This window comes from Solea solea, chromosome 9 (assembly GCF_958295425.1).
Source record: "Solea solea chromosome 9, fSolSol10.1, whole genome shotgun sequence".
NCBI classification, from domain to species: domain Eukaryota; kingdom Metazoa; phylum Chordata; class Actinopteri; order Pleuronectiformes; family Soleidae; genus Solea; species Solea solea.
The window spans coordinates 3,828,212-3,853,487 of NC_081142.1; the positions used below are offsets into that span (position 1 = coordinate 3,828,212).

At 40.1% G+C, this 25,276-nt stretch overlaps 1 protein-coding gene across 8 annotated transcripts in view; it reads right to left on the reverse strand.

The window, feature by feature from the left end:
* sbno2b (strawberry notch homolog 2b) overlaps window positions 1–25,276 on the reverse strand; it is a 63,093-nt gene that overhangs the window by 7,061 nt on the left and 30,756 nt on the right. For 3 of the 8 annotated variants that reach the window (XM_058638640.1, XM_058638641.1, XM_058638642.1), the window contains exons 5-27: window positions 13,432–13,608; window positions 12,148–12,234; window positions 11,315–11,420; window positions 11,044–11,204; window positions 10,829–10,962; window positions 10,536–10,626; window positions 10,244–10,387; window positions 9,542–9,659; window positions 9,342–9,447; window positions 9,013–9,166; window positions 8,756–8,932; window positions 8,357–8,454; window positions 7,701–7,783; window positions 6,776–6,982; window positions 5,903–6,024; window positions 5,680–5,811; window positions 5,466–5,601; window positions 2,968–3,080; window positions 1,520–1,591; window positions 1,305–1,413; window positions 1,148–1,219; window positions 878–1,021; window positions 430–524 (exon numbers count right to left, since the gene is read on the reverse strand). In XM_058638640.1, coding sequence (XP_058494623.1) covers window positions 430–524; window positions 878–1,021; window positions 1,148–1,219; window positions 1,305–1,413; window positions 1,520–1,591; window positions 2,968–3,080; window positions 5,466–5,601; window positions 5,680–5,811; window positions 5,903–6,024; window positions 6,776–6,982; window positions 7,701–7,783; window positions 8,357–8,454; window positions 8,756–8,932; window positions 9,013–9,166; window positions 9,342–9,447; window positions 9,542–9,659; window positions 10,244–10,387; window positions 10,536–10,626; window positions 10,829–10,962; window positions 11,044–11,204; window positions 11,315–11,420; window positions 12,148–12,234; window positions 13,432–13,608 — 2,838 coding nt within the window. Of the gene's footprint in view, window positions 1–429; window positions 525–877; window positions 1,022–1,147; window positions 1,220–1,304; window positions 1,414–1,519; window positions 1,592–2,967; window positions 3,081–5,465; window positions 5,602–5,679; window positions 5,812–5,902; window positions 6,025–6,775; window positions 6,983–7,700; window positions 7,784–8,356; window positions 8,455–8,755; window positions 8,933–9,012; window positions 9,167–9,341; window positions 9,448–9,541; window positions 9,660–10,243; window positions 10,388–10,535; window positions 10,627–10,828; window positions 10,963–11,043; window positions 11,205–11,314; window positions 11,421–12,147; window positions 12,235–13,431; window positions 13,609–23,637; window positions 24,079–25,276 lie in introns of those variants that run through there. The other 5 variants (XM_058638648.1, XM_058638645.1, XM_058638643.1 and 2 more) reach the window with 5 other exon arrangements.

Genomic DNA, 25,276 nt, shown 5'->3' on the forward strand with positions numbered 1-25,276 from the left:
AAGTTGACCAGCATAACCTAACCCTGTTCAAACCGCTATTAAACCCCGAGTCATTTGGTGTCATTTCTGCACATTTCTGTCCATTTTCTCTGAATGTGGATTTAGGTCCACCTCCAACAAAAAAAAAAAAAAAAAAAAAAACATGGGAAAAGAGCTAAACATTGAAAACAGGAAGGACACTTGGCAAAAACATGGGATGCAAGAAAATCCTGTTGAATAATGCTAGGCAGCAGCTAATTCAATTTAAAAAATGTTTTCCTCGTTTGAATATGAACATGCAAGCCGGAATGTGTAGCATCTCTCTGCAAACACAGAATGTGGTTTGAACTGGCCCTTAAACAACAGCTGTAGGAGTCCAGAGGGGCATGTAATGCCTATAAATAAAATGTTTAAATGAAAGCTCCGAGGATGAAGTCCTGCCGTGCCTACCTTATAGAGAACAACCTGTCCATCCTGAGGGTTTCCAACTGTCAGGAAAGATTCCTGCTTCTCCTCATAGATCTCATCGTTACCAGGGGCAAGGTCTGTCAGAGACACAAAAGAACAGGCAATCCAAAATAATTACCCACGATAGAGGATCAATCCACAAGAGGCAATTACAATCGAATTTACGATTCCATGTGTTGACAGACATACACTGTGTGAAGAAAGGAGCAGCGATCTCGTCGTCTGTGTTCTACAAACAGCTCTGATATAATTTATTTCATAATTTAGCAAGTATAGTTGTAAGATACAGTATGTACTAATTATTAAACAGGCATTTTAAAGTGGTAACAGATTTCCTCACTGTGTTTTTTATTTTTTTTATTTTTGTAGTTGTAACAGATTGCTTCTATCAGTAAAGCCTTAAACTTTGAGTAACATTTGCCGTGTGTACCTAAGATTCCCATGTCGTATTTGCCCTCCTTCTTGTCTTTCTCGATAAGGTAGTCGAAGTTATCAGTGAAGTACTGGAAGAGATAGTTCTGCTTGTGAACCTCCAGGCCCAGGATACGATTTAGGAACTTGGTGATGCTGCAATCTGAGGTAAACAAAACAGAACACAAAAGTTGTTATACTCATTTGTGTGGCCTGGGCCTTTGAGTGGCCTTGGTCGTGATCATCACTAGTATACTGGGATGAAATTTGCCTGCATGATTTTGGATACCTTTCTCAGTACTGATCCCAAAGCGAGGTTCCCTACAAAAGATGCCCACGTCCATCATTCCGAGTTTCATGTCTGAAATACAGAAAAACATGTTTGTTTTTTTCGAGGCTCAATCACAGATAATGTTCTCTGTTCACAGATGCTGAACATGCAGTACCTCTGAAGAAGATGGCTTCACCCCCTGGGTAGCCTTTTGGAGGAGGCACCTTGTTTTCTATGTGACCAAGGATTGCTTTGGTGATCTTATCCAGAGCCTTGGTACCATACTGCAAGAAAAGGGAAATTAGAATTAGTATTATTAAAAGACACTGTACTACTAAAAACGACATGTCAAGCAAAAGGTAATACTGGGTTCAGAATATTATTTCTTACCTTGTTTTCGAAATTGTACTTGCTCAGATCTCTGGATTCAGTGGCTCGTCTGTCTCCATGTGTTAATGCACCCTACAAAGCGAATAATAATAACAATTACTATTATAGTCATAGCAGTTGGAGTCGTAATAGCTCTTCCAAGATCATCACACTAATACAGACCGACATACATGAATCTGAATTGGTGCAATGAAACATCCAGACCTCAATGCTCTGATAAAGCATGAGTGAATACCAACCTAACAAGTATTGATAAATGGATTACAATAACATAAGTTGTCATACATTTTGAGTTACTTCACATGTGTGTATTTATTATGTTGCATAAACTAGGACAAAATTACCTAATCTGCATAATTCCAAGTGTAAATCAAGTTTCATGATCAGTTACACTTCAGATTATCTTCTTCTGTGTGGCCCAAAATGAAAAACCCAAATAGATTTAATTTCCTAAAATATAGAGCAAGAATGCTATTAATGTTGTTCTTTGGTGAAAATTACATCTGGAGATTTTTCTGTACTTGATAGATTTCATGAAAAGTGTGATGGAGATGAGGGAAATTAAGCCAAGTCAGCAGCAGGCTGGCCTTGTAGCTGGCTGCGGTCCCTGCCACACAGAGGAATGCCTTCCCTTCAAATTCTATAACAAAGGGTTGCCTTTGCCAAATATGACTTCACTGCTGATTTGAAGTCAGCCTGTAACAAAGGTATTCAGCTATCTAGTTGCAGTACGTGTGAGTGTGTCTCTTTCTCTCTCGCCGTGTATTTGTGTTGTTGTATCGGGTTTGGGCAGACAAGTGAACGAGATGTGACCTCTCCTTGATGCAGATTTACCGAACGCATCTGGCAAATACAGGAATGACTTCCTGGAACCGCCATCCCCTCACACCCTCCTTGCCCTCTTCCCAAAAGAACTGTCATGCTGTGTCACTATGGAAATAAATGACTGCTTGCCCTGAAATGCATTGATAATTGTGGAAAATGACCAAGGACTTTTAAATTATCCAGGAAAGCTCTTTTGCCTTTTTTTTTTTTTTTTGCTTATTCAGTTTTCCATTGTGGAGCTCAGTAAGGGAAAGGCCCAGAATCTCTTGAGGTTTGTGGAAAAATATTTGATGAAACTTCAAGTAAACCGACAATAAAGAGACTTTATAGAGGGTTTCTGGAGGAGGGAATACCCGGGGAGACAGGAAGGACAGGGGGTGACGGTAGGGTGAAGTTGCAAATGGCAGAGTTGATGGCAATATTGAGCCCAACAATCAACAAACATAAAATACAGATCCTCTCTGTTTACAGCGGAAAATTCTTCTCACTGAGACCAAAAGATGACACAGATCGTTTTCCCAAGACACAAATAAAGAAAACATGGGTTTAAAAAATGTGCAAAACAAAAAGAGGAAAAGCAACATGCACCCATACACACAAATGAAGCAAATATGTAAGTTTACCAGGCTTTCTAGTCTCTTCGCCACAATGGAGGCAAAACGTCTCTCCCCGGCCAACTCTGAGATAAGGAAGATGTACTCTGGTGCCGTCACCTGATTGGACCGATGGGTGCGACCTGAGAATGACAAAGTATGACAAAACATGACGAGAAGATAGTAATAATGTACTTGTTTCCTTAAAATGGATGTTCATAATTTCACAAGTCAGAAATCTCTACAGGCAGCAAAAGTGTAGTTATGCTGCATTTACTGCTTTAAAGCCGAGTTCTTTCTACCAGCTCAAGATGGTTAAAACTTTATGGCTGTTTCGGTGGCCCACAGGACCACCAATGCTGCGGGATTACTGTTTGTGCAAGATGTGTTTGTGTGTGTAAGCGAGAGAGAGAAAGAGCAACAGTGAGGCAGTAATTGCTGTATACAGCGCTACAACGAAACAACACGATTTATGTTACTATGAGAAGTGTGAAATAAATAAAGCAAACTTGGCTACGGCTGCCACAGTAGAGGCAAACACTCTGGGATCATCATATTTGTGGTCTTATCTCAAGATCGAAATCAAATGGAGTGCCTGAAAATATTCACAAACCAGACAATATTTATTAAGGCTTGAAAATACACATGAGCTACATATTATGTGATTTGAAAATCATTTTAACAGCAGCTCATCTTGGTTGCATTTTATGTGAAACAGATGAACAGACTTACCAGCAGCAAAGATACACTTGTAGATACATATTACACAGCAGTGAATTGTAAGTATAATATTGTAAAATGTTTCTTGGAGGCTTATTGAAACAAAGTAATGTCAGCAATAAAATAAAGAAAACGTTTTCACCTCGACCTCCTTTGACACCCTGGGCACAAACCAGGTTCTGTAGTTAATCTGTTTAGTTCATGTTTGTAATAACACACTCTCATGATCCATTCAAATGTTAGTATTGTTACAGCATATGTTCAAGATTATTAAAAATGACTGGCTTCACTTTAACATGAAGTGCAAAAAAAAAGTCAACTAATCATCAAATACCAGAGAAATGTGGGGCTGTATTCATGTGGCTTTCTTATAAAAAGAGTTGCTCAAGGCGATGACATGCTCAGAAAATTCTAATAACTATGACATCTCCAAGATAAAAGTTGTTTTGTTCAAAGAAGGAAAACTAAGGCTTGATCCTAGTAAGAGGGACTATATTCAGGTTTCTTATGCAGAAGAGAAAATTGTGTTCGGGGTTATTAATGAAACCTTTGCCAGCAAACTTTAATATGTTGAATGACACCTTTTTGAGTAATTAATCCTGTTTGTCTGCTCACAACCACAGGGAATGAGGCATTGATCTCATTCCGGTAAATGATGGTCATCAGTACGGTCGGATTTCCTGGTTCTCGTACTTTCATTTCTTTTTCCTCCATTTTTCGTTTGCTTGTAAACTAACTACACTACGTATACTGACTTGTCAGCAATTACAGGAATTGATGAACGCTAATTTTCCCCGGGGCCATGGAAGCTCAGAGCAAGAAGGTTCCTTGTTCGAATCCTGGTTGGACCAAGGCCTTTCACATGCTGTGGAATTAGCATGTGTTCCCCCATGAGTGTATAAGTAGATTTTTTCAGAGTTTGTTAATTTAGTTTACGGTCTTCACAATGTTATTAATTTTCTTCATCAACTACCAAAAAACATCCAAGTCAAAGCTAATTTTTAAAATCATTTGCTTTTTTCTATTATGAGGAAATCAACTTTAGGGTGTGTATTTATAAAGTGTGTACATACAGTATGTGAGCACAATCCAACTGAACTAGAAGAACGCTACGGGTCAGAAAGTGTGTGTATTAAGAGACAGTTCTAATAAAAATCAGTAAACATTAAATCATATTATTAGGAATAATTGTTTCTTCAGTCAAATGTTAATAGCTGAGCTACTGTATTTTAACATCGGTCATAATGGTGGTACTTGGTATAAAACGTTTATTAATTACTGTGAACAATTAAATCATCAATGACGCTTTGTGTGTGTGTGTGAGAGAGGGAGAGAGAAAGTGAGAGAGAGCTCATAAAAAAATAGGTGCATACACAGAGGGTGTATTCATCTGAAACTCTGTCACTTAACCGATATTGAGTGATGTATTAAGCAACTGTAGCTCTTAGAGCAAAACATGTGAAATAGCTGACAGCAACCTCACATCAACAACAGTGTTTCACTAAAACAATTGAGCCTTATATATTGTAGTCTTTGTCCTAAAGAATGAAAGAATGAAAAATAAAACTAGACAGGTCTCTTTACAGTGATTCTTTCCTGAACTATATATCACTGACAGAGAAAATGGTAGATCCAAGCACACTTTTCAAATGAAAGAAAACATACTAATTATGAAAAATCATACTCAAGCCAAATGCTTACAATGGCATCAGACGTTCCTTCTTTCTTTGTAACTCAGTGAATGTCCTTTTTTTCCCCTACCCTTTTACCTTTGAGAGACTCATAAAAGATTCAGTTCCTTGACTCACCAAACTGCTGAATAGCCCGGTCTGCACTCCACGGCAGCTCCAGAGTCATGTGGACTCGGCGTTTCTGGTTTTTCACCCGCTTGTCTGCCTGCAGGGAAATCCCAGAGCTGGCTGCCTCTGAGATGATGGCCACCAGCTGGAAAAGAGAGGATTATATTAGGATGATTGCTGGAAATCTTAATGAACAAGAGGTTATGAATTTGATGTTTCTGACCTTCTCTCCACACATGAAGCGGTCTTTTTCCTTGAGGTTGATGTGGTCGATGGTAAGACCCTGCTCAGCCCTGGACTCGTAGCGGACACTGCCATCAGGACGTCGAACCACACGCCCCTTACGACCAGTCATCTGCAGACAAAACCATAAATGATAGCGTTCAAGGTGTTGCCGACAAGTGAAGACCCTGCGGCATTTCTAGTGGAGTGTGGATTTTTCATACCTCTGAGACTTTATCTGGTCCTCCAAACTTATCAATGAGCTCGTCCAAGGTATTAAGAGGTAGTTCTTTACCCAGTGCGGATATTTTGTGAAGGAGGCCCTGCTTCATCTCCTCTATCCTTGCTGTGAACACAATGCAGGGGGGGAAATTAGGTGAGAGTCACAAACGTACCACAGCACAGGAAGTTCGTATCAGCTTGATATTTCTGGAAATGGATAGAAACATAGCAGAGGTGGGAGCAAAAATGCATCTGAAAGCAACTGAGTTTTCTTATTAGAGACTTAAAAGAACTTCTGATTGTAGGGCAGTAAATTAAATGTGCTTGGATTGATATAAATGTCCACCTCCTGTTTACTGGAAGTCAGGCACAGAATGAACTGTTGACTTTATAGCTTCATTACAGAAAACAGAGGAAACCAAAGTCTTTTTTGAAAAATATAATGTAGGTCCATTCTCTGAAACAAACAAAGAGTAAATGTAGGAGAGGAGGGAAAAGTAATGGATGGTGCAGAGTGAGGAAATATCTGAGCGTGGGCAGTGACATCAGCGTTTCTTTGTTTTTTTTTACAATACTGGCAGAATTAAAGCTTCTTCCTCTACTACTATTAGACAGATACTACTATCAGACTTTTTTAAGATTCTGCACATGTCCACAAGTGGATTATTCTGATTTATGGCTTGATGCATGTACAATATACACCCACTATAATTGGATTATTTATTTGTGAACAGGGAAGTTGTAATTTCTAATCAGAATGATTTTAATTGGATTGAAGAGCTACTGTTTCATCAAGACACCAACACCAAGAACCACAATATCTTTTTTTGACTAATCTTCTCACGTAAAAAAAAACCCCACAATCATCTCCTCACCTGTCTGGTAGCTAGTGTGGTTTACAAAGATGACATCATCGTTGTCTAACAGGGAGTCAGGTGAGGAGTTAGAGTCTGTGTCCATGCCGTCAGTGTCACTGCTGCTGTCATCAGTGATGTTGATCACGCCACCGCTGTCCACTGTGTGCTTGGGTACCTTGGTTTGTCGACCTCTGGGTTTCCCTGAAGTCACAATGTGATAAGAAACTAGAGTAAGAAAACAAGAGTATTTCAAAAGTGTTATCATTATTTCCTAAAATGATTGCAGGCCAGATATGTTTTATTTTGGACCCGATTGTGATGAAAACAACCAGATACAAACAAATATAAACATTCACCGGCCACTTTACCAGATATACCCACTGAACAGCTTGTTAATGCAAATATATAATCAGTCAATTACATGGCAGCAACTCAATGCATTTAGGCATCGGGAAATTATCAGAATAACTTGATGAAGTTCAAACTGAGCATCAAGAATGAGGAAGAAAGGTGATTTTGAACGTGGCATGCTTGTTGGTGCCAGACAGGCTGGTCTGAGTATTTTAAAAACAGCTTCTTGGATTTTATCACATAACCATCTCTAGGGTTTACAGAGAATGGTCCAAAAAAGAAAATAAATCCAGTGAGCTGTGGTTCTCTGGGTGAAACTGCCTTGTTGATGCCAGGGGTAGGAGGAAATTGGCCAGACTGGTTCAAGATAGCAGCAGAAAGGCAATAGTAAATCAAATAACCACTTGTTACAACCAAGATATGTAGAAGATCTATGAACGCACAGCAGGCCGATGGGCTACAAAAGCAGAGGACCACACCTGGTAACTAATAAAGTGACCTAGAATTATGTGTATAAAATCTACAAAGCTGAGCACTGGGTATGCAAAACAGTAGTTAAAAAACAATATGTTAATGCATCCTCTTCACTTACGTTTCCTCTTATTCCCTGGTGCCTTCTCTCTCCTCTGCTTTTCCGAAGGGAAATGTTTTGTCACAAGAGACTGGAAAACTCCCCTAAATTAAAGAGAAAGAGGAGAAAGAAAATGTGATTAAGTCAGGAAAGAGATAGGGACAACCCAGGGCAGTTAGACTCTGTGAATTCCTATCATGTCAGGTACTGACAGGCAGATTAGCACGTTATGCATGATTTATTATACTCATTTAGACATTCAAGAATGGCAGCTGCAAGGAGTTTGGGGTCAAACAAGTTGAGAGCACTTAGGCGTTCTTTTCTTTCTTGTTTTCCTTGGGTAAGTTGTAGGCTAATTAAATAGCTGCTAATGAAAGAGACTAGCTGACTAAATGGTGAGGACTTAAACCACATGGCCTAAATACCCGGTGGTTTATAGGTGACATGTTTTCCTCAGGCTTGGGAGTTTAATGAGGCAACAAAACAAAATGGAAAAAACCTAGAGACAATGGTGGCTTCTGCCAAAAAAACAATAACTTCTACACATGGGGACACAGGAATCAGAAATGCATCGACATGGACAATGCACAGCTTTTCTGTTGTCATTCAAAACTTTAGTTTCAATGTTTTTCTTATTTCGGTAAAATAACAGACAATGTTTTTCAAAAGTTACTCACTCTGCTGCAGAGACAAATCTGTCCAAATGTCCATCATTCTCATCCAGAACCTCTCTGGTGCGAGACTCTCCAGTTGACTGAAGGCCAATAACGATGCACTGCAGTGGAAAATGATTTTTTTAACACATCAATCAATTTTTACTGAGTTATCTGTACTTCAATCACTTTGGGCGTTTCTGGAATTTAACTAATAACATCCAATAACAAAAATGTTTTATAGTTTTATATGCCAATAAAGGACAGTATTGACTTTATTAGAATGTTCCCGTTTGTCTCTTGCAACATCTGTATGAAAATTGAAGCCTCCGCTTTTATCTTCCATTGGTGACAGACAGTTTCTTTCTCTAAAATTATACACACACTATTAGACAGTGTTCATTTGGCATGTGTTTTGCTGACCTTTCCAGCCCCCAGCTCCCTCTGGGCCAGCTCCACCAGGCGGCGGATCTTGGCAGCAATACAGAGGTATTTGAAGAAGCGTTGGTGAGATGACCAGAACTGCCCCCATAGAGACTTCCTGCTGACCAGGCCTAGCTCATCTGCCGCACGCATGAACACTTGCAAAGCCTCTGCCCACTGGAAACAGATTCCACATTTATGTTTGGTTTTTGTGTCATTTAGATTGTTTTTCTCTCGTGCATATTCGTGATGCTTACCAGTTTGGCAGCCTTGTTATAGACCAGTTTGAGGTCACCATCCAATCCGATCTCTTCGACGCGGAAAGATACTCCTGAGAAGCTCAGCTGCCTGGCAATATACATCCCGCTCACTTTCATGTCCATGGCAACAATCTCCATGGCACCGACGCCTCTGTATACAAATGGCAAATAAATTATTTAACATACTTGACATATGTTAATCAGCCATACCTGCAAACTATTTGTATAGAATGTTCCAGTAGGCACAGCCATATGAAGGTATGAATTCATATGACTGACAACACATGGCTTTAGATAACGTTTCCAGCACATTTCATCCAACAAACCTCTTCTCGATGGTGTGCAGGAAGTCATCAAAGGTTCTGAAGGGCGTGCCCTCACCCCAGATTCCCAGGCGGCTCATATAGATCATGTTCTTTGGCTCAGAGGCACCTGTGGAAAGAACAAAAGAATACATACATTTGAATTCCTCTGCTGTGTCACATTAGGTGTAAGGATGTGCGTTTAATTGTGAACGTCCGCCGACCTGTGGCACTGGCATACACCACTCTGGCCCGTGGCAGCTTGTTTTGCAGGTCAAGCACTGCCTTGCCCATCTTTGTCGATGTGGCATTCTTGGCTTTGTGGCATTCATCAAAAATAATCTGTGAGGGTGAAAGGTCAAGGGCAAATATCTCTCATGACAGGAAAAAAATCACATTGTGTTAGTTCAAAACTGGACTGATAAAATACATGTAAAGATGCCTACACAAAAAAAAATACTAAATAAAATTTCTATTGGCACTGGCTAAAATGCTCTGTGTATGTTCCTCAGTCCTTGCCCTTGGACTTCGACATGGACATGATAGAGTGAGGAGGAGATTGAATTTATGCTTTAAGCTTAAAGAACTAAATATTGTGAAGTTGAGGGGAGGTAGAAAGACATAATGATGCTCAACATGGTACCAACTAGACACCACATAAAGTTGTTTTGCTCTGATACTGACAAACTGAAAGGGGGCATGTTGTTATCTGAGTCATATATCCCTCATTCAATTAACTAAAGGACAGTGGTCCAGTTATGCATGGAAATATACAGTAAATGACTGACATGCAGGGACACTTTGCATTAAAACACCACTGGTGGATGTTAGTGTGTGGAGTACAATGAAAAAGTTTTCTTCCATTTGAATGTATGAGTGAACGCAGGATGGAGTAACATGAGACAGTGTTTGACAGGAAAGGATACAACTCCATCAAAGTCTGGCTTGCACCAGTCCAGGATCTGTTTAATTCTTGTCCGACGCTGCCCTCCAGCCTGGCTCTCTCCAATCAGCGCAGAGTACGTTGCAAACAGGACTCCTTCTGAGGTAGCTGTGTCTCCATACTTTATCTGTGAAAATGCATTTTAAGACCATTTTCAAGTGGAGAACATGGTTTGCTTTTGTGTCTTTTTACCTGCAATGCAGATAAAACCTAATCTTTCGCCAAGAAGAAACCTTATGTTCTCAAATTATCACACTTATTCCACCTGGATTTACCTTGTTTAAGGCATGCACAGGAATATTCGATGCGTCTATGTCTTTGAGATCTCTCTCTGCATCAAATTTCAGGTCATTGGATATGCTGAACCTGAAGACAAGAAATGGAAAGTCAGTAATTCTCCAGAATTCTAGCTCATACATGCTCAAAATAACTTGGCAAATGGACACGAAGCACAATCATATAAATCAGGTATTGTAAACCAATAAGAGAAACTACAGCCATTATTTAGCTTTCGAGCTTGATTTATGGCGCCACTATGAGGTCAACCAGAGCAGTAAATCTCTCATACCACAGTGCTTTCTTCCTTCCCTTAAGGTAATTCTCCAGGATGATTCCTGCCACAGTGCGGCCCTTTCCGACCCCTGCCCCATCTCCAATCAGGAAGCCTGCTCTCTGGTTGTTCTGGAGGATCACCTCGTGTTGCTGAGGGCACAGGAAGAGCAAATACATGAACGGAGGTTCCTACATTACCAAACAGTTGTATTTTATAGTGTGTGAGTGTACCTGGCAGGCATAGATGATGGCCTCTAGCTGCAGAGCAGACAGCTGGCCACTGTTAATAGTTAATTCAGGGATGGACAGAGTGTAGGTGATGTCAGGAGGAGGGACACTGGATAGTGTGTTTGTCTCCACCACTATGTCAGGATGAGAAATTCCTATGGTGGCTGAAGGAAAAAAAGTTAATGTGTTAACAGCAATCTGCGTGAACATGATGTCATATTAAAAAAGAAAAAAAGTGGATGAGTGGATGTGGATATTCAGCATAGTGGCCTACATTTAGAAGGTTTGTACTCAGCATATGTGTCTACATGTCCCAGTTCCTCCGTCTCCTCTTCCTCGGCATCCTCTTCCTCCTCTGGAGGTGTCTGGGTTCTCTGAGCCTGAAAACACAAGAGTAGATTTCATCAGTGTAATTTACAGCAAGAAACGCTGTGTTTGGGGGTTTTGTTGCCTCGGATTCTTGTTTCGGGTTAGGCAAAGATGGTTTAGAAAAGAGACAGCAGCTGAAAGTTGGAGGCAGGTGGAAGCAGGTAGTAAGAGTTTAGCACAGCATCATGACCGATCAAGGAATAATTACCAAAGAAAAAGTAAGACAGCAAATAAAACCAAAAGGTGCATAAAGCAGAATGAGAGAGGGTTTCCAAAGAAGTTTGTTGCCAAAGACAAAAAAGCAAAACCGAAAATCAGGAAGGTTTCATTAAGACAGACACCTCAACATTACTGTGTTTCCACTTTTGTCCCAGTATATGGTATTATTTGCTTCTTACGCCAAGGCACATTTGCAGAATGTGTCCAATACATGAAAAATGCAGCAATTCTTTCATCATCTGTGTTAATTTTGACTTGCCAAAGAAGGCACAAGCATTAGACTTTCACTGCTCACATGCACTTTCAATATGAGATCTTCACTCTCAGATTAGTGCCACGTTATGTTTCCATGTAAAACAGTCTGGGGATTATCTAGTATTGCAAACACACATCAGCTGCAATTTGCACACATGACACAATCTGCACATGGACATTACTCAGAATTTCCAGTGAACAGGCTCCTCCGTCGAGAGAGCAAAGTTTCATTTTATATTAGACTAGAGATTTCGGCGTGGCTACCTGGAATCCTCCTAAAGGTGGGGTGCTGATAATAGCAGTTATATCATCCAAACTGGCCAAGCCATGAAACCTGCTGGTGCCATTCTGCTGTCAAAAGAAAAATAAAATGAAAAAAATAAAAACTCAGTGATGAAGACAATGCCAACTGCATGAGAAAAAAGTGAAAAAATAAAACCAAAACAAACATGAATAATCACTGTGTACGTGCATGTGTTTGTCTGTACATGAGGGAGCTTTAAAACTGCCTGATGGAGCAGCACTCAACAAAATACAATTTGTTGGCTAGTGGTGAAAAGAAAGCAGCAACAACAAAAGGCAGATAAAGTGTGTGCGTCTGGGAAACATAATGGATGAAATGAGGGCACAATGAAAAGGGGAACATAAAAGGCTTTCAGAGGGTAGGGGAAATAAATGTACACTGATTCATATCAAAAAAGATATTCACAGATCCACATAATTCAAAGAAGCTTCAACAGGAGCCTGAGCAGGGAAGGAAGAGCAACAGTTGAAAACAAAAGTTGCTCTCTTTAAATAATGGTACATAAAAATAATGTATTATTTGTAGAGTCTCATATGGATCTCAGTGGCTAATTTAAACATACTAGTTGATGAGTGACAGTAAACAAAAACAACTGGTATGACAGAGGTAAGACATTATCTGCCTGTTCTCAATAGCTGGAGTACTGAGTATGTTGTGACAATAAAGGAAGACTGAAATAAATTTGGATCTGCAAGTTAAAGCAAATATCTGGATGTGAATGTGTGCATCACTGGTTTTTGTTTTTGCTACTCAAGCCAATTCTTGGGTCATGGGAAAGGTGTTTTATTAAAACTGATCATGTGTTTTATTATGAATTATTATTATTAATTTATTGATAATAGGCCAACTTATGTCACTGACACAATATATGGGTGATTAACGTGGGGAGAATCCTTCATCCAACCCCAGTGCCACATGTCTGTCATGCTTTTGAGTGCTTTCAAATTAAAGGAAGAAAATAGTGTTAAGACTAGACTGCACTAAAGGCAAACAAAACAAAACAGCAGAGTCACAGTGTGTATTGTGTTGCATTTTGTGTTGTATTTTCTGAGTGAACATAAATGCTACAACAAGAAAATCTGAAGACTAAAATCTACAGCAGGTTGTCAGATGTTCAGTTAAAGGGACAACCTGACCCTTAGGTGCAGGTGCCAAGTGTCTTCTCCCGCCACAGAAACACATACTGTTTTTTTAAGTTTGTGTTACAGTGTGTGTGTGTGTGTGTGTGTGTGTTTGCTGCTGACCTCTAGCTGGCTTTGTGCTGGTGTGGCGGTGGTACTAGTGTTGACGTCCCAGAGGGTGGGCACTGTGTCCAGGTTATCTGTGCTGATGAAGGACTGGGCATCAGCATACTCCGACAGCGAGTCAGCCGGAGAGGAGAACAACGAGTTGGTGGAGAGGTCATCAATGCAGGACAGGTCCTGAAGACGCAGAGAAGGAGGTGTTAACTTCAGCATGGTAGAATAAGTAACACAGCAGAGTCGTATTGATTTTCCTCCATTAAAAACAGTTTAAAACCCTGAACGTGACAAGTAGATTCTTTTTAGGTTGGTTCATGAGTGTTCCGTCACTCCCTTTATTGATTAAGTTAAACAATACACACAAACACATGGACACACACGTGCACACACATACACACACACACAATAAATGTGCCACGTTCATTCTGAATTTGAGCCAATAGCGCACTCTTTTGGTCGTATCACCAGTAGCCCTAACTAAATCTAATCGCACACAGATGTGTGAGAGTGAGCACGTAAAATGGAAAGAGCATAAAGAGAGTGCTTGTGTGTACATATATGTGTGTGTGTGTGTGTGTGTGTGTGTGTGTGTGTGTGTGATTTTAGCCATGGCTGCCTTCCAGTCCCCTGCTCTATTCATATCCTCTCCCAACCATTAGCATGTCATATTCTTTAACTAGCCTCTCGCTGGTAACCTGGCCCAGCGGAGGATTATAAAGATGAAAGTGGGGAGATGGATGGGCAGGGGAGGTGACATGGTAGACAATGACCAGCTGAGCAGAGGAGAGACTGTTTTTAGCGATGGAAGTATGGCTATCTCTTTGTTTTAATGGTCGGGTGTGTTTCTGCCTGTGTGGGACATTATGCGTGTACTGTATATTTATAATCAGTGGGCCATGTGTGGAGATTCCCACAACCTCATGTTGTGGCTAAACCCGTAGCCCTCCCTCCATGATGCTGCCCAACTTGTCCATTCAGTAATTTCCATTTCACTGTTCATCTCCCTTTAAAAGGGACACTTCCATATTTTAGGACATTTGCTTATTCACTTAGATGAGAGGGTTGGCTCAGTGCTCCCCTGTTTCCAGTCATTGTGCTAAGCAGAGTTATATTTAGCATACAGACAGATAGCATTGTATCACACACTCCCCAGTGGAAATTTCCCAAAAAAATGTTTGAGTTTCCACGCACAGTTACAATTTGAATTTGTTCTTTTATTTGCACATATCAGTTAATGACAGTGAATTTGACCTCTGCATTTGACCCATCATTTTTACACACTGGGTGCACACTTATCTGCACCAGGGGAGCAATGGGGGTTGGGTACCTTGCTCAGGAGCACACCACCCCTTAACCCCTTGATTTGAACTCCGGTTACAAGACAAATTCCCTTACACTAGTCCATGGGTTAAGTGGAGCTACAACCATGCTGTTTAATTGGTCTACTGTCTTTGTTCCAGTATACACTAGTGGACAATCGCTTTACTGAGCGAAGTGTTTCTGCTTCCACTACAATATTTGGTGATATGCCCCCTTTCAGCTTGTTGGGCATTTCCCAAGTGATTGCATCACAGACCAACAACAACTGGAGGTTAGTCATTAACATGTCAAGCACCATTTTGTGTCTTTCTACCACCCACTAACTTCAAAATATTGAATTCTTCAAGCGAACAGAGCATTAATTCCTCTTAAGTCTCCTCTTCAATACAAAAATGCAGCAATCTGGATTTCGCCATGATTTTCTCGCTGTTGTCCTCTGTGTGCTGGCTGACCTTTCAGGTCATTGTAATCTTTGGGAGTTAGCTCAAGGGCTCTAGACCTACTTTTTGTTTTAAGACCACTACACATTTCTGTAACTGTAAACAGGCTTACATACACTTTCTGATAAAAACAGTATACGACCTTAAAGTTAAAGCGCAGAGTGATAGGATTGAAATGACTGTTGCGCAGGTTAGGTACGTAAGGAGGAAGTAAAAACTTTCTCTAATCCAAATAAGTGATCAGTCGCTCAATTAGCAACTGACTGCTACTGATTAATGCTGACTTCGGTCATAACTACCTATTAACCATTACTCAAGGTTCACCTGAAAATGTCTCATAGGCATGAGAAGATAAGACACGGTGCGCTTCGTGTTTAGTGTGACTACATCATGTGGGAATGAGGCCTAGTGAGGGTGGTAAACAGCAGACACAGATACAGACTCTGCCCTGTGTCTGTCTGTGTGTTCTCTGAGATACATGTGTATATTTTTGCCTCCATTACATACGAGAAACAACTCACTGACTAAAACATTTAGATTTTAGTGTGTGCTGTGCTTTTCCAAGGGTACAGTGCTCACCTTATCAGTGTTTGCTGTTAGCGGTATGATTATTATGTTTCTCTCTTAAACTCGCTCACCCTGCCTTTCTGTTTTCCTCTCTCTCTGTACGTGTTTGTGTGTCTGTGTGCTTCCTGAGGGCAAGATCAGGCATGAGCTCGGAAAAAAACAGTTGCTCCAAAGTTGTTGCAGCAGACAAACAGCTGAGTGGAACAACTGCATGCCTTTTCTGGGGTGACAGAGGGTCAGATGTGTGAGGGCCCCCGTAAAATATGACTACCACTCCCAAACACATAACCCATCACCACCCTTCTTGACTCCAGTCTGATTGTTTATTCTGTGAACAGGGCCTTCCATTCTCATCTCATTCTCCGGCTTCTCACTCCTTGCTCTACTCCCTCCTTTCTTAGCTGTTCTGAGTGTGGATAGATGTGTAAAAAGGAATGCTCAGAAAAGGGACACCAGAGGCAATATTCTACAGACAAAGATATGTGGAAAACTACAGAGAAGCAAGGACACACATGTATTGTTCCACACAGGATTTGTCACCATTTGGTAAAAGTAATAAACAATTGAAATAACAGAATACAATGGGTTATGATTCATGTTTTAAGCCATCATAATATTATTTTCCTGTACAAGCGGTTTATTGTTATGAAAGTCTGTGCGACACAATAATGGATTAATTCAAAACCTGGCTAAAATCAGACCTAAATCAATTAGTTCTGTAAATATGTGATTTGTATTTAAAGTTTAAAGATGGTTAATTCGCTCCACCCAATTCCCAATATGAAAAAGAGCAAATTTGTGCATATTGTAACATTTCTTACAACTGTTTTACTGCGAACAGCAATAGTTTTTTTTGTACACACATTAATCTTACATAAAAGGCTGCAAAACATTCTGACCCGGTCTCCAGGAATGACTGATATTAAGGACTAGTTCAGATCCAGGGGAAACACTGAAAACTGGTCCAGGTCTACTTTGATTCTAATCAAGACATGGCTGACCTCAGTGCAATGCTGATTGAGTTGCTAATTAGAGCGCAACTGAGGCAGCAGTGTTTGTACTCTCGTCTATTGCTCCCAAGACTGGGTCCTGCCAAGCAAAGATAAGGGCCTGAATTCCAACTGCTCTGATGCTAATCTGGCAGCATCCAAAACACACAGCCACAAAACCATAAAACTACTAATCCTGCCTTTCTGTCCCCCCTCCCCATTCTCTCCGCTGCACAATAAAAAAAACATCTGCATGTGTGTGTGTGTGTGTATTTCTGTGAGTGTTTCTTTTCATTTAGCTTTCGGGGAATTCAATATACTCAAAACTTTTATTGTTATTTCTGGGAACAGCTGGGGAAAAAATATCACAGTGTATGAGTGTGCGTTAATGTGCGTCCATTAACAGAGAAGAACATGTGTATGATACTCCGAAACAGGGTTGAGTATTGATAATATCCTGGCCATACAATACATAAATGTTTCAGGAGTGACATAAGATAATATTGCAACATAATGAGATAGGTGAGGAAGGTGATATATTGCATTATTTTCTCCAAGATAGTGTTTGAAAATCAGCATAGCAACCAGAGGCTAAAACACAACACAAAACTACTGTCAATAATACTTCCGATATATACAGAACTTCACATAATAACAATACAGTATCACATGGTCAATATGAATAATATGAAAATCCTAATGATCCAACATAAATATGATTTTTCAGCTTCTTAACTGTGAATATTATCTGTTTTTTTTGCTCCAAATAACAAAGAAACCATTGAAACTGAATAAATTGTGGTCTGGGAAACACTGATCAACATTTGTTTGGAATAAATTTGTTGGACTATATGGTAAGGTTATTACGATTATTATAAAGAGACCTAACACAGTGAGCAAGCACTCTGCGACAACTGACTACAGATAACTATCGGAGAGAACAACGATGAAAGAAACGGCTGTAACGGGTCCCTCACACTGGCACGATGCCTGCAGAGCTGCAGTTACTTGATAGTTGTGGTTGAAGAAAGTGTTTATCAGAAGTGGTTTAAAAAAGAAAAATAACCTCTTAACTTAAACCACACACAAACAGCTCCATGTATTTACAATGTAAACAGCAACTTATGCCACACTCCTAATCCATGATGATGAGAGGCAACTTTAGCATATATTGAAGCTAAAATAAATACTAACTGTGACTGTGACCGTGCTGCTGATGCCGGCATAGACAGGGAAATGATTCTTTATTGTTTCCCCGCCAGGTATTTTTGATGCTGTGCCCATTTGACACATTTCTGGTGCAAATTATATTCATCCTACATGTTAGAGGCTAAAATACCTTGTGATGAAAACTTCAGGTGTATAATTGTATACATACAGCAGTTCTTGGTCACATCCTGTTAAACTTAACAACCTGCCGCAGTGCAAGGCCAAGCTGAGGCCCCAGGCAGCCAGACCAGGCCCAGGGCTTCCCCCTCCTACACACTGCCAGCTTGGCTGCTTTTCCAAGGCCACGAAACAAGTCACATGGGCCTCCCACTTCACCACTCACCCACTCACCCACACAGAGATACACACCTTGAATGACCTCACCACCCCCTGCATACATTTTTGTCATGTCTGGCTTACGCTTGCCCAGTCTAACTCCTTCCCTCTTATTTTGTTGTTGTCATTCTTATTTGTCTATCTTCCCTTTTAGCTGCACAATGAATGTTTATCCTTTTAGTGTTCCCAAGGATTTCTGCAGCAGGAAGAGAAGTGGTTTAATCCAACAGGGTTTTCTTACACATTTAATATGCAACCGCATGTCTCCCTTTTTCTGAGATATAATCAGCTGCCACATAGTCAAATGACGGATGGCATTAAGAACAAATGCTGACACACACCAACTGAGAAAATGTCTTTCACTCACACATACTTTCGAGATTACTACAGCACACTAGATTGATTCTAAACCCTAAAATGTTGCCAAAACAATGGTAACTGTGGTGGGGGGTTTTATTCAAATCTCAATTGTGAATCAGAGGGCTTCATAATGCTAATTAAATGCCACAGATCTTGTGATGGTGTGACTGGGGGTTGTTAAATCCCCTGCCCCAGCTGGCTACAACAGCCCCCTCCTCTCTATAGGGTCAGCTGTTGACCTTGCTGGAGTCAAAAGAACCTGATTGATGGCCCGTGTGTGTGTGTTAATGAGATGGGTCTGGGGCCAAGCACTGAAAAGCTACCACTGGTGTCTCCCTTTCTGTGTGTATTATGTTATGTCAGGCTGTCTCCACTGTGACGTTAATAGCACCCCGCTCTCAGCTTTTCTTCTTTCCTGACCTTCTCACATGCAGATTTTTTGGCAGACAAGCGCTTTGATTAAGTTGCTACTGAGGTTTTGTGTTTTCTGTATTACATTGATGTAAAATTGATGTGTTTGTGGTTGTGTAACGGTTAAGCCCACCAAGAGCTTTGCGGAGAGCACAAGCTGCCTTTTACATGAATATATAAATAGGGTTATCCTGTCACAGAGCTTTGAGCAAGGAGTCAACTTGTCAAAAAAGAGACCGTATTTGTGAACGGGAACACATGGAAAGATTTAAATCTTGCTTTGCTCTATAAGACAAGTGTGTTACACAACCACGTACGGGCCCCTTCAAGCCCAGGCTGATGCTAAAAAGCATCTGGTAATAATACTTATTCTATTTAACACTGATGTTTTAAATTTCATGTGTTCCCAAAAAGCTGATTGACCATGCTGAACTTATTTTTTTAGATTTTTGATACTATGGATGACCTGAGGAAAAAGACAATTATTGCATAATTCTTTTTCTACCCTTATAATAGTATGCAACCAAATATAGCTGATTCTAGCCCAACTATCCTATGCAAATCAAAGAGGTAGACCCAGTCCAACAACTTCCTAACAGGCAGGACTTCATGTGGTGCCAAGTCTGACTAAAACAAGAATTACTGCTTACAAGGCTCGTGGAATTTTCCAGTGTTTTCAGATGTTCTGGGAATTAAAAAGATGCCATGTCAAGTGTCCCAACAAGCAAATGACAAAGCTGCCTTAAGGAAATGCCTCTTTAGCTATGTGTGAACAACAGCCATGAAGCTTGTACTTAAACAGGTACCTTAAACTAATAAGACTGTTAAATGCACAGGGCGCTGTCAGCGAATTATGTATCTGACCTATTCACATTCTCAAGTTAAAGAATAATTAAATGTATAAAGGAGTAAAAGAGGAGAAAAACTGAAAAACAGAGAGAATAGAGCCAAAAAAAAGAAAAAAAAAGCTGACACAACAAGGGAAATTTCATGATGCGCTGCTATTTTGTTGTTTTGTTGCTAAGAGGAAGTCACCTAACAAATTGTTGGGATTCACACAGTACTGTCTAAATAGTTTAAACCCAAAATCTACATAAAAAAGATATGCTTCCACAAAACAAAGGAGGCTTCTGCAATTGATTTGTAAAAATAACCCTGAAAAAACATCACAATTACATCCACTGAGTGTGAGTTTGTGCTTGTGTGTGAGAAACTGCCCGCATCCGTGACTCCACATTCACAGTTTAGAGAAAGGTGGAGGTGAGGGGAGTGTTGCTGACGCAAGATGACGTCGTAGCTATGCAGAAATTTCGACACAGCGTACTGCACAATACTTAGAAGAGTGGAAAAAGCTGTCAACCGTAGCAGTCATGAAAAACGGGGACAAGAGAATAACTGAACTTCTTACACAACACAAGGTGTGTTATACATAGGTGCACACAGTTAAGAAGATTATATTATCATAAAAGAAAAAAAGACAGGGACTCATACAGTATGTGAAAGACAGAGAGACATTTTTGGATCGAAAGAAAGGAGAGAGAAAGACCTGTGTCTGACATGAGACAACTGCTGTTTCTTATTTTACTTTACTGTTTGACACCAATGAGGTTTTCAGGTTATCTGAAATAACTTTTCTGTCAGATTATTCCTGCACTTCCATCTTATGATAGTTGTGTGCTGGTTTCTGTATTTGATTATTCTGTGAACCATCTCAAGTTATAAAAAGCCTTCAAAAATATTTACAAGCTAATGGGACTGAATATGTTTCAAAGTTAAGGGGGAACTCACAAAATCAGTACAACTGGCTTGAGGACAAAGTGGCTTAAATGAAATGTTGTCACATTGGTGAGGCATGACTATTGTGAGAGGGAAGAGGTGAAAAAGAGATCTAAAACATCTAGAGATGCTTTAATATTTTTTTTTAAATAAAATGTATTGGTACTACAAGCTTTGAACACTCATATTACGCATTATAGCTTTTAAATGCCTCAAAAATCGGACAAAAGCGGTATCTTAACTGTGACGGAACTGCTTCTAAAAAAGAAAACAAGATGTGACGCAAACCCTTGATCGGTCAGTAACATATTATAAGAAAAACATGCAGTCAAACTTTGGAGCCATGTAACCTGTACTGTATGTGTCTGGACTGTGGGAAGAAACCACACAGCTCCAGTCAGCCGCCTTCAGACACAAGGAAAATCTGCAAACTCTTATCAGAAAGGTTCCAGCTGGCCAGCAGATTCGAACCCAGGACCTCCCTGCTGTGTGATATCACTATAAACACTGAGCTGCTGTGTCCCTAATCCAATACGAGAGGCTCTGTAGTAAATCTTGACAGAGTTTAGTAGTTTTATTTGTCTGTGTTATGCGGCTGGACCAGTGACGTGTTAATTAAACTCTAAAATAAATCGGTATTTGAAATAATCCCTGTAAAACATCTTAGTTTGAATGAAAAGAAGTTGACACTAAAATGTATTAAAACACTATTAAAATCCAAGTGTATTGTAAATTTTGAATTAAATTGTTCTCGTGAGTCACTGTCTTTTACTTAAGCTCAGGCTTCTGAAAAAGAATCACAACTCAAACAAAACAAGAAAAGAGCAGAATCTCTTCCATGTCATCACAAAACGCAAAAACCAATACTGTGAATACTAAAATCACGTTTCACCATATAAGCTAGATGATCCGTAACTTCCTTTTGTTATACAGTCTACCGTAACACCAACTGAGACTGTTAATCTCTCATTCTGTTGCAAGGCTTGTCCTTAGTGTCTTTTGTCAGACCAGACAGATTAAGTGCACATGTCCTGTGTCCAGGTGGCAAGAACTGTTTTAATACCAACGATATTTAAAAAATATTATCACGCTGTTAAGTTGTCGTTTTAAATTGTACCGTGCTGAAGTTATCACACAGTTCACAATTTACATGGGCACTGACGCGATACATTTAACGCAGCGCTCCTGACATAGGTTCACTTATCGCTGGTACGAATTGGTATCAGTAAAAGCAGCGAGGAAAAAACGCAAGGCGGCAACCTCTTTTGTCCTCTGTCCGTCTGTTAACTGTGCAGCGTAAAAAAAACCCTGCCCATCCTTTACCTTCTCACTCCCATCATTCTCTCCACCACTTATCCTCACACCCCCCATGCAGTCACTCATCCTTACTCTCATTGTTTATTCACTTCCCGTAAACTGCACGCCTTGGTCATGCTTGAGGTTTAATGTAGTACCAGGAAACTGTGAACATGTGCCCACTTTGCGGCAGCTCAGCTGCACTCTTTCATGTTTAAGAACAGGTTGGTGAATGTTCCAGTTAACAAAAAAAAGTCTGTATTTTACACCAAAAAGACAATAATTTTGGAAGAAATCCACCTAATTTGTCAGACTTCAGGTAGCCTTCAAAATAAATCATGTGTCTTACAATGTGATCATGCTACGATAGGATTTCTAAAATGGCCAATAAAAGGTTATGCACACAATCAAAATGATATAATGACAATGTTTGGGACACTAACTACAAATGCTGTGGACAGAGACTCTCGAGTCAGCTGGCAGCTTGTCAGAGAAAAACTAACACAAGCAAATGGTCCAAAGCAACGGGATCATTTGCAGCCTGAGCTAATGTCTAGCCATCTACTTCACTGGCAGTAAGTACATTTTACAGTCTAATGATTAAAACAATCATTTGTTTCCTTTTAGCGCTGACCCTACAGCTGGGAATACAAATTAACTGCTTATCAACAGTCTGCTGGCTACAATTTTGTTTACACTTAATGAAAAACATATTGTTTAATCTACAACATTTGAGGGCAAAATGCTGAATAACTATACTCAGCTTAATCAGTGGGCTTCACACTGTTGTGGGCTGATGCTGAGTTTTAATTTCATCAATACTGCACATTTTAATGAAAGATAGATTTAAAAACAAAAAAACAAACAAACAATGCATTTCCATTCACAGCAAAAAGTAAATCATGACGGGTGTATCTAATTGCGTACCAGAAAACAGACACGAGTGCTATTTAGCCTAACAAGATATCAGGTTCTTGCACTTACTGGAAGACAGCAAGAACTGAGGCAGACAATCATTTGTCATAGTTCCTGGCTGGCAGTAAGAGTCTAAATGATGCACATGCTTTTCAGCACGGACGTCTGACTTACTAACAGGCCTAACTTCAACATTCAGACTAAATCCAAAGCCTCTGTTAAATCTACCTTCCATTTTAATATTTCAGCTATCACAGGGTAAATCAAGTCATATTATTAGTTAAAAAAAAAAGTCCCAATGCAGACCAAGCACTGACATAAAACACAGAGAAAAGAAAAATCAGGAGCCTGCCTGCATTAGTTTTTAATTAAACTGAAGTATTTTCAGAGGAAATGCAGGGACATTAAAATTAAAAGCACACTCAAGTCATAAAAGAGTAATTAACTATGAGGGGAATTAACACGTCATTGATTCCTCTATAAGGAAAATAAAACCTCTTTGAATAGGTTAAGTTTCAACAAAGCAAGTCTTTAAACAACAGATTGACTCAGCGTAACATGTGGCAAAAAGAAGTAATCAGTACCAGTACCTTGGGAAGCGGTCGTCCCAGCTGTGAATAAAATTTAGTCCAGAACTGCATGAGCGACATGGGTCCAAACGCTGCAGTACTGGGGGGTAAAGTACACACAGACATACACTCCTGCTTCACCTTGAATCCCTCAATCCCAGAGCTTCTTCCATGTGTTGGTCAGAGTGTACGGTATTCACCTTACAGTGGGTACACTTCAGCCCAACCGTGGACTCTCACGAGCCCTGTGACACTTCCTCTTTGGTTCAACACACATCTGCCTCTACCGCAGGTACACTCTGTGCCACAAGCTCACACAAGCTGTGCTGCTGTCACCAACAGAGACACGGGCAAGTCTAAAACATGCTTCCTGGTTCTGGAGGACAGTCAGGCATTTGCATAGCAGGCTTAGTCATAGTGATTGAGGACTAGTTCCTCACATCTCAAAAGAAGGTGGTTGGGGAGTAAGTGAGTGAGTGAGTGAGTGAGTGAGTGAGAGAGAGAGCGAGCAGGGGAGGGGAATGGAGTGGAGAGGAGGGGAGAGGTGGGGAGAAGAGGGAGGGAGTAGGGGAGGAGCTTTCAGGAAATGATGCTTTTGTTGGTAAGTGACTAGAGTTACTGGCAGTCAGGCCCATTTTACTGTACATGGTGTAACTCAACCGCATTTGTAGTGTAAACAGTTTTGCGCTGTGGACCTGGCCACTCCTCACACCCTACTGCTCAATGCTACATTTAATGGGCCAGGGCCACTATTTAATGATTATTATATTTAGAGACTGACTCCCTGCCTGGCTGTCTGTCTTACTTCATATTCTGCTATATGTATTTATATATTTGTCTGCACAGGCTCAGCTTCAGGACTTCTGTCAGAGTAATGATTAGAGAATAAATAGATTTATAACTAAGAGAGGTCAAAATCAACAAGAAGGAAGCAAAGAAGGTTTGTTGGTTTTTTTAATTAATCCAGGAAATGATTCACGTATAAGAATCCAAATACTGAGTTGTCAGTGAGTCTGTCAAAATATTCTCCTGTCAATTCAACTCTTGTCTTATATGGGACACAAAAAGATTTCAAAGGGAAAATAAAGTTTCCACTGAGGCTGATAATGACATATATTGTAATGTGAAATGCACATCTTTTAAGTCAAGCTTCAGTTCAACGTCCAACATAGATTTAAGACATGGTGGAGCATTATCATGTATCACAAGATTCTACACTGATGTGCAAATGTAAAAAAGATATGAGATTGTTTTAACATGAATGTATTGTATTTTTAAATTGGCATGAAACGTGGAACAAATTCTGAATTAGTAAGCTTCCTCTGGTGGTACTTGGGAGGAAAATATTGTTCTACTGGGGAGGGATTTTGACTGGAGTGCATACAAAATGAAACAAATAACAAGTAATATTAAATGAAATAATAATATAAAGTGTGTGAAGTATATGTGAGGAAGATGAGGATGAGAGAGAGCTAATCTTATTGAGAATAAATGTGCCTCCTGTAAATAGTCCGTAGCTGACTTTGCTCGGCCTATTTGAGCAACGTTGAGAACATAACAAGAAGATAGTTAAAAAGGTAAAATATGTATTTACAGGTCAAGTGCAAGCTGCATATGTGCCCACGTCCAGAGGTTTTCATGTGTCAGCCCATATTTCTAT